Genomic DNA, 9,759 nt, shown 5'->3' with positions numbered 1-9,759 from the left:
TACTAATTATTTTATAGGCTCTATGGTGTAATTTCACCGTCCCTCAGTCTAAAAAAGATGGTAAGAATTGTATATATTTTGGTTGTTATATTATATTTTCCACACATAAAGTAAAAAAAAGAAAAATAAAGGGGAAAAAAACAATTATTTTATTATTAGTATAATTAATAAATTTTTATTTAAAAATTTATTTTCATGTAATTTAAAAAAATATTTTTTACATTTATTTTTTATTTATTATTTTTGTTGTTTTATTTATTACTTTTTTATTTTTAATGTATTATTTGTATTTTTTCATTTATTATTTTTATCAGTATATAATTTAGATTTTTTATTTAATTATTTATTATGTTTACTTAATTTTTGTGTCTTTTTATTGCATGTTTTTATTTATTTATTGCATTTTTAATTGCATTGTCTCTTGTCAGTAGCAAGTATATGATGCTAAATGTTTTTTTGTTGTTGTTGAGTGATTGTTTTCCCCATGATCTTCAGTAAAGGATGTTGTGGAGCAGACGGTGTGTATCGTCCAGAGCACCTGTGTGAATAATTTTAGATAATTTTTTAGTGATTTAGTTGTGCTTTTTTGCTTTTATTTATTTATTTTTTATTGTTTTTGTTTAGCTTTTATTATTATTTTGGTTTCTGTTTTTAGTGGGTTTAGTACTTCAACTAAAACTTATTTTATTTCAGTTAGTTGCCTAGACAACATTTCAAAATTTAGTTTAAGTTTTTCTTCCTGTGCTTTTATATTAAAATTTTTTTTTAGCTTTATTTTACTTAACGAAAAAGTTTTTTTTTTCTTTAGTTGTTTTGTAATATTTAACAATAACAGTACTTTACCTTAGGAAGGAAAGTTTAAGATTATCAACATTATTAAGTAAGCATTTGTATATCTGAGGTAAATTGTGGTTGTGCAATCAGTAATTATTTTTAATTATGGCATACAGTTTCATGGTCGTGCGCTTACATTCTCCATGGTCTTCTGTCCTGGAACTCCATCCAGAAATATATTTTTTTCAGTGGCCATGAAACTATATTTAGTATTTTTTAAAGTGACTATTTCATTGTGTCATTTGCAGCATCATATTCAAGATGAGTCAGTCTCTGTAAAAATCTGCACCTCTGACAAAAACATGACAACCCCTTGTGATTTATTTCCCCTAATATATTTGTTTTGGTGGCTTAATGTGAGAAATATTTCATAATGTGTCACCACATACAAAACCTCCTAAATAAACCTACGATGGTCCCAGATAAACAGATGTTTTCTTTAGTAGAAGGACTGTATTTTTTTTTATTTGATTCGCTCATGTTGTTTGCGTCAGTAAGAGTCAGACTGACGTTCATGTAATTCAATTTAAACCATGTATTATTTCCTAATAAAGCTACTGGCCAACTTGGTCGTAAAGTTTTCTTATTGACTTACCAAAACCATACATTTGGCACTTGGAAAATGTTAGCCTTGGACATTGGGGAAAACCATTGAATTAACTTTATAATAATGACTTGGATGCGTTGTGGATCTCTGGACTTTTGACCTTAGAATGTGTCATATGTTAATGCTCTTGTTGTTCCCACTCATTGGTCCAGGTCTGTTTGAGTCCCGTCTCCAGTACGTTTCAGACAGTGCTCTGAGAGTAGTGTACACCTGCCACGAGCCCTCCATTATCATGACATACGACACACAGCAGTGCACACACACTGTCTGGACCCTGCGCAAAGTCACACCTGAGGTATGTTTGCATCACTCAGACATTATGATATACATACCTTATGTTTCCAAGTTTTTATTTTAATGGTTAAAGCATGACATCATGTGAACTGTTAATGTTCTAATTAGAAGGACTGTATTTTTTTATTTGATTCGCTCATGTTGTTTGCGTCAGTAAGAGTCAGACTGACGTTCATGTAATTCAATTTAAACCATGTATTATTTCCTAATAAAGCTACTGGCCAACTTGGTCGTAAAGTTTTCTTATTGACTTACCAAAACCATACATTTGGCACTTGGAAAATGTTAGCCTTGGACATTGGGGAAAACCATTGAATTAACTTTATAATAATGACTTGGATGCGTTGTGGATCTCTGGACTTTTGACCTTAGAATGTGTCATATGTTAATGCTCTTGTTGTTCCCACTCATTGGTCCAGGTCTGTTTGAGTCCCGTCTCCAGTACGTTTCAGACAGTGCTCTGAGAGTAGTGTACACCTGCCACGAGCCCTCCATTATCATGACATACGACACACAGCAGTGCACACACACTGTCTGGACCCTGCGCAAAGTCACACCTGAGGTATGTTTGCATCACTCAGACATTATGATATACATACCTTATATTTCCAAGTTTTTATTTTAATGGTTAAAGCATGACATCATTATGTGAACTGTTAATGTTCTAATTAGTGCTGTCAAACGATTAATCGCGATTAATCACATCCAAAATAAAGGTTTTTGTTTACATTACATATGTATGTGTACTGTTTATATTTATTATGTATATATAAATACACACACATACATATAAAATATTTACATGTATATACATTTATATATTTATATTCTTATATTGTATATAAATATATTTAATATATAAACAACATATTTTTCTTAAATATATACATGCATGTGTTTGTATTTATACATAATAAATATACACATTATACGCACATACAGTATATTATGTAAGCAAAAACTTTTATTTTGAACGCGATTAATCGCGATTAATCATTTGACAGCACTAGTTCTAATGTTTGATATTAGATTTAACGTTGAGTGTCAAATGTCATCAAGTCTAAAGACTGGTTTGAATAAGATCACTAGCACAGGTGTCTTTGACTCTCTTTGTTTTTATCAATAAATGATAGATAAATACCTTTAATGGCTAATATAAGTACTTTCCTTAAATGTCCCATCCAGATTTAAAGTCATTCGCAATCTTTTTATATCAGAATTTTTCTTTGAAGCTCAATAACAATGTGAAATATCATGTAGGCCTATTACAATGAGAAAACTACTGTGGTACTAATAAAACATTTTTAATAGATATTTAGTTTTTTTCCTTAAAAGAGGAATTTAATGCGTCTTAATGTACTACTTTTTAAAAAGTAGCACATTCATTTAAATCTAAGCATCTAGTTTAGAATGTTGATGTGCTTTTTTCAGGAGCAGACGACAGTGTTAAAGTGTCCAGACCAACCTGGGCCGGTTCACACTCCCAATGCGGCCCCCAGCTTCCTCAGCACCCACCTGAGAAATGTGACCCGGCTGGACTCGCCTGCCTCGCCCTTACACTGCCACGCCCTGCACAACCAGAGCCGAATCCCCACCTCCCCAGGCCTGCACTCACGTGTTCACTCGCCCAGCATTTCAAACATGGCTGCTCTCAGGTATGTCCATGCAGGAGGTTACTGGATACGTTTGGAAAAACATACTATTCATGCTTTTTCTGCAGTATGTATACTGTACACAGGATGCAAATTTGCTGTAGGCAGTAGAAGTGTTATATGAAAAGTTGATTTATATACAGTCATTCAAGATTTTGAGGTCAGTAAGATTTATTTCCTGATAGAATTTTTTTTTTTTTCCCCAGCAAGGGGAAAAATGTACCCATTACATTGATCAAAAGTGACAGTAAAGATATTTAAAATGTTGCAAAGATTCTAGTTCATGTGTATTTATGGGTACACAGAGCAGTTGAGATACTATGATTTTATTTAATTTTTTTCATGCTGACCTTATAGTGAACATGACCTTATAGTTTTTGCAGTACTCTTTTCTGCTGTTATTATGCATATTTCATCTGTACTATTTGGAAGTTAAGTTATTGAAAGTTGAACCATGTTGGTATATGTTTATTAATAGCCAAACACTCACTTTTAACCATGCAATAAATTGTAAAATCAGAGTTGCAAATGTTTCCATGTAGAGTCACATTTCAAATCCATTGTGATTAGATCTTGCTGCTTCCTATTATGATGAGGGATTTACACCGTTTAAATAATCGTGACGCTTGTAAATCTTGAACATCAGCTATAAGTGTCTTCCTCTTTTCCTCCACTGTCGTCATCAAGACCTAAATTTCACATTCTCTTAATTTCTTCCAAGGACATTCATACAATGCTGGTGCTTGAGGCCAATGGAAGTCTGGTCTTGTACACAGGAGTCACACGGGTGAGGCTTGATTTCATCTGCATTTTTCACCTCTGAAATGACATTATTAGTGGCCTGAATCATTTTTCCACTTTCAGCTCAGTCTGACTATGCTGTAATATGCAGCGTGTCTGCCATGCATAGTTCTCTTTTATTAAAAAAGCCAAAGGCATCTGTGCAGTACAATTTGCACTCAAAGCCTAGTGCTGAGTCTAATACATCATCTCATTCCATCATGTTCCCCACCAATCACTAGAGATTTGAAAATTGGTTCCAGGTGAGTCACTCATATCTGGGTGAGAGACTGTCATTAGTGCTGGAGAGAACGCAGGGATTCTTTACAGGCGCACAGGATATCTGTTTATACTGTTAGATTCATATAATTTATTAATGTTATAAGATGGTACTTACAGATGTATGCATGATTGATGCATAAAAAGCCCTTTTTTCTGCAGTACTGATGATGCTGTGTGTTTCAGATGTGGATGACTCACCTCGAACCAATTTTCTAGTTCTAATTCTCTAGGGATTGGTTGAAAATATGACTGATCAATGTGACCTATCCCACAGAATACAAAGGCTGCATCCCAACGCTATCCAATATTATTTGTCATATATAGTATGTTATTTGTCATATATAATATAAAAATAGTGATTTTTAATAAAATAGCCTTTCCCAATTTCTCATTTCAGGCATTCTTAGCTGTCAAATAAAATAAATAAAATAAATTGTGTATATAACCATGTATGTATATGTCTGCATATGTGTGTGTATATTAATTATAATATATTAAATATATTGTAATTATATTTATTGAAAGTTGAACCATGTTGGTATATGTTTATTAATAGCCAAACACTCACTTTTAACCATGCAATAAATTGTAAAATCAGAGTTGCAAATGTTTCCATGTAGAGTCACATTTCAAATCCATTGTGATTAGATCTTGCTGCTTCCTATTATGATGAGGGATTTACACCGTTTAAATAATCGTGACGCTTGTAAATCTTGAACATCAGCTATAAGTGTCTTCCTCTTTTCCTCCACTGTCGTCATCAAGACCTAAATTTCACATTCTCTTAATTTCTTCCAAGGACATTCATACAATGCTGGTGCTTGAGGCCAATGGAAGTCTGGTCTTGTACACAGGAGTCACACGGGTGAGGCTTGATTTCATCTGCATTTTTCACCTCTGAAATGACATTATTAGTGGCCTGAATCATTTTTCCACTTTCAGCTCAGTCTGACTATGCTGTAATATGCAGCGTGTCTGCCATGCATAGTTCTCTTTTATTAAAAAAGCCAAAGGCATCTGTGCAGTACAATTTGCACTCAAAGCCTAGTGCTGAGTCTAATACATCATCTCATTCCATCATGTTCCCCACCAATCACTAGAGATTTGAAAATTGGTTCCAGGTGAGTCACTCATATCTGGGTGAGAGACTGTCATTAGTGCTGGAGAGAACGCAGGGATTCTTTACAGGCGCACAGGATATCTGTTTATACTGTTAGATTCATATAATTTATTAATGTCATAAGATGGTACTTACAGATGTATGCATGATTGATGCATAAAAAGCCCTTTTTTCTGCAGTACTGATGATGCTGTGTGTTTCAGATGTGGATGACTCACCTCGAACCAATTTTCTAGTTCTAATTCTCTAGGGATTGGTTGAAAATATGACTGATCAATGTGACCTATCCCACAGAATACAAAGGCTGCATCCCAACGCTATCCAATATTATTTGTCATATATAGTATGTTATTTGTCATATATAATATAAAAATAGTGATTTTTAATAAAATAGCCTTTCCCAATTTCTCATTTCAGGCATTCTTAGCTGTCAAATAAAATAAATAAAATAAATTGTGTATATAACCATGTATGTATATGTCTGCATATGTGTGTGTATATTAATTATAATATATTACATATATTGTAATTATATACAAAATAATTTAATCATAATACCTTTACTAAGTATTATTAGTGAAATTAATGTATTTAAATGTGTATTTATATTTAATAATACTAACACTAATATATATATATATATAATCAGTTATATAACAATAATAATAGTAATAAAAATAATAGTTTTAATTTGATAATTATTACTCTTCTATTCTTCTAATCTATTCTATAATATTCTTGTTATGTATCTAATGTTTTATATATATTACAAGGAAATGACAATCTCACAAGTTTTGGTTTTTAGACATTCACACATACCTTAAATAAAATACATAGAAACTTAGAAAGCTAAAGTATGGACTAATTAAAGAATGTTACTGACTCACTGACCCTTGATGATAAAGAATACAAATTTGACTTGTCTTATTCTGGATCCTATTTGGGTTTAAAATCTTTCAGCGAATGCTTAACACACTGATATAAATAGGCTAACAGTGTGTAGTATCAAGAGACACTTTTATCCTGTAGTGGCATGTGGTAGCCCAATACTTTACATACATAAAAATAATTATTTTTCCCATCACCTTCAAAGTAATTCAGCTTTAAGCCTTTGGTAACACAAAATCATCATGTTTTAAGCTAGTAATCATGAATGTTTTGCTTCCAGGTCAGCAAAGTGTTTGTCCCTGGCCTTTTGTCTCCTACCTTCAGTGTGCAAAACCACCAGCCGCAGTTAAGCACCCCTCTGGAGAACATCAGCACCCCCGCAAGGGCCACGGTTCAGCATATGAGCCGACTGGAGGAGGTACTATAATGTGCTTATTGCGGGATCGTGTGCGTTTTATTGTAGCCGATTAGTGAAACACTAATTGAGTCATATATGTAAGACAAGACAGCGTTCTTCAAGAGGACTCTTGATATTGTGTCCTAATGCTAATGGCCATCCGCTTTGTTCCTACAAATGGATCGATATCAGTATTAAATCACAGTAATATGGCCAGCTCCATTATTTTTCTTCTTAAACAACAAAAACAACTTGGCTCTCGACTGGTTTGATAATCTAATTGTGTGAAACAGAGATCAAGTAGTCCATATGAGTGATAGTATGCTTAATAAATTATTAATCGTATCCCATATGAGTGTATTTATGGATATTGTGTTAGAAGAGAAGTGCTTTTTAGAGCCACCATTTAACATGAAGTATTGCACTATTGATAAAAGCTTCTCTAGTCCCTGCAAATGTCTCCTAAACCACAAACAGAATTTTATTCACTACAGAACTACATTAAGGGCAGATGATGTACTTGTGTGGACAAACACATTTCAATCACAGTTTGTTCCTTTTTTATGATGGTTATTTACTACCAGTAATGGTTAAGAGAGCTGCAAATATCTTTATAAACAATATTTTTTAAGCTTTCCATGCCTTTCGGCCAGAGAACTGGTCCCCTGACTGAGCCTGGTTTCTTCCAATTTTAGTTTTTCTCCATTTCTGTCACCTTATGGAGTTTGGGTTCCTTGCCACTGTTGCCTTTATCTTGCTTAGTTGGGGATTAAAAGACACTTAAAGGAATAGTTCACCCAAAAATGAAAATTTGCTGAAAATTTGCTTATTCTCAGGCCATCCAAGATGTACATTAGTTTGTTTCTTCATCAGAACAGATTTGTGGAAATGTGGCATTATCTCACTTTTTTACCAGTGGATGCTCTGCAGTGAATGGGTGCCGTCAGAATGAGAGTCCAAACAGCAGATAAAAACATCACAGTAATCCACACCATGCCAGTCCATAAGTTAATGTTTTGTGAAGTGAACAGCTTTGTGTGTATGGATGAAATAAATCCATCAAGACATTTTTAACTTCTAATTGTTGCTTCTGGCTAACATACAAGTGTACACCCATAATATTGCCACCCCATAAGAAATATGTGGGTGTATTTTGAAATGAGAGTTTTTTTTCACTGGAGGAAGCACGATTATGGATTAACTTTACCTGGATCAGTTTTGTACAAACATGCAGCTTTTTGATCCACAAGACATTAATTGATGGACTGGTGTCTTGTGGATTATATGTGGATTATTGTGACATTTTTATCAGCTGTTTGGACTCATTCTGACGGCACCCATTCACGGCAGAGGATCCATTGGTGAGCAAGTGATGCAATGCTACATTTCTCCAAATCTGCTCTGATCTTGAATGGCCTGAGAGTTATTACATTTTCAGCAAATGTTCATTTCTGAGTCAACTGTTCTTTAATATTCAAAAACATAACCAATTTGAACAAAACATGAATTGAGCCAAAAAATAACACTGTTCAGCAGAGCTATTTTATAGCTGAATCAAATGTATTTATAATTGACGAATTTTGCGAAATCAAAAATGAAATGAATTAACATTGAAATGGCCTGAGCTGAATATCCACACTACTTTCTTCATTTGAGCTGCTTATTGCTGAATTGAACTAGTTTCATAATAAATGACCTTTACACAGTAATCAAACTGAACTGACTTAAGTTGAATAATGAGCATTAACCTCATCAAACTTGAACATGGAACACCTTGCATCACCTTGCAGTAGTGTTGTGTTTTTTTGTGTTTTATGCCATATCTGTTCATGGTATTCCTCATCTCCTGCTGTCAGGTTGGCATGCCGTCTCCTGTGTTGGAGGTGCGCAGCACGACGCAGCACCATGAGTCGTCCTGGCTGGAAGACTCTTCATTCCAGCAGGCTGCACCTCACATCCACACCCTCCGAGACCCCGTCAGCAACAGAGTCACGCTGGTCAGTGCAACTCATCACCTCTAACCAACTCTCAGCATACAGTTCATTGATGCTCTAGTGTCATTAAGATGCTTGATATGATTATCAGTGATTACAATTCTGTGGATCACAGAAATTACGGAAATGCTCTTTTAGAGATGAGGAAGAGGGCTATACAAACAAGATGCACTGATACTGATGGCTGATTATTTTTATGAATGGATGATAACTGATGATGGCTGGTATTAAGCTAAATTTATTTAGTTATTTATTATTTAAAAAAATATTCTTCGTAAAGCTGCAGTGTAAAATATTTTAATGCATGCATGCTTCTAAGTAAAACCAGACATTAAAAACCTTAGTCACATAGAAACTGAAGTAGCAACATAATTTTGATTTAAACATTATTAAGTCACAAAAAAATGCACATGAATTATTCACAATAAGATCTATAATGAGTATTTACAGAATAGATTTTCAGAGTATATTTCAATTTCATCTTAACAGACTGACACTTTAGTACTTTTGAAAACTTTATATTTAAGAAAATCAGATCTGATATGATCAATTTCCAGTATTAGCTGATTCCGACCAATCCTGATTAATATATATTATATATTGGCTGACACTGATATAATTACCAATATATTTTGGATCTCTACTATACAGTGTGCAGTATAGTTGTTTAGACACTTTTTTTACCGTCTTACAATTTATGTACACTGTAAAAAATGATCGTTAAAAATTCCTAATTTTAACTGTAGAAGACTAAAACTACTACAATAGAAACCTTACTATAGTAGTTCCCTTACTGTATATGGTGAAAAACTGTAAAATATGTAATGAGACATTTTATGTAGTGTTACAGTATATGCTATTAAATGTAATACTAAATGAAAATTATACTATTAAGTTTTGTAAGTGAAAAA

General features: G+C 33.5%; 2 protein-coding genes across 2 annotated transcripts in view; both read left to right on the top strand.

The window, feature by feature from the left end:
• Positions 1-1,095: 1,095 nt before the first annotated feature.
• LOC107679133 (anaphase-promoting complex subunit 1-like) lies at positions 1,096-3,511 on the top strand. Its single transcript, XM_016474594.1, has 4 exons — positions 1,096-1,099; positions 1,594-1,740; positions 2,155-2,297; positions 3,167-3,511. The coding sequence occupies exons 1-4, from the start codon at positions 1,096-1,098 to the stop codon at positions 3,509-3,511; spliced, it is 639 nt and encodes a 212-aa protein (XP_016330080.1).
• A 609-nt stretch (positions 3,512-4,120) lies between these two features.
• Positions 4,121-9,759, top strand: part of LOC107679132 (anaphase-promoting complex subunit 1-like) — a 75,772-nt gene continuing 70,133 nt past the window's right edge. The window contains exons 1-4 of the mRNA XM_016474593.1: positions 4,121-4,174; positions 5,249-5,314; positions 6,738-6,875; positions 8,711-8,851. Of these exons, the coding sequence (XP_016330079.1) occupies positions 4,121-4,174; positions 5,249-5,314; positions 6,738-6,875; positions 8,711-8,851 (399 nt within the window). The remainder of the gene's footprint in view (positions 4,175-5,248; positions 5,315-6,737; positions 6,876-8,710; positions 8,852-9,759) is intronic.

Source organism: Sinocyclocheilus anshuiensis, unplaced genomic scaffold (assembly GCF_001515605.1).
Source record: "Sinocyclocheilus anshuiensis isolate Anshui unplaced genomic scaffold, SAMN03320099.WGS_v1.1 scaffold300, whole genome shotgun sequence".
Lineage (NCBI taxonomy): Eukaryota > Metazoa > Chordata > Actinopteri > Cypriniformes > Cyprinidae > Sinocyclocheilus > Sinocyclocheilus anshuiensis.
The sequence above is the reverse complement of the archived record's forward strand: the minus strand, read 5'-3'. Positions and strand labels throughout refer to the sequence as shown.

What these genes read in the sequence shown, in the direction of transcription:
- LOC107679133 (XM_016474594.1), top strand. An exon ending in CAAAGTCACACCTGAGGTAT is followed by an intron (nt 1,741 to 2,154) that starts GTTTGCATCACT and finishes TCATTGGTCCAG; the next exon opens with GTCTGTTTGAGTCCCGTCTC. An exon ending in TGCGCAAAGTCACACCTGAG is followed by an intron (nt 2,298 to 3,166) that starts GTATGTTTGCAT and finishes TGCTTTTTTCAG; the next exon opens with GAGCAGACGACAGTGTTAAA.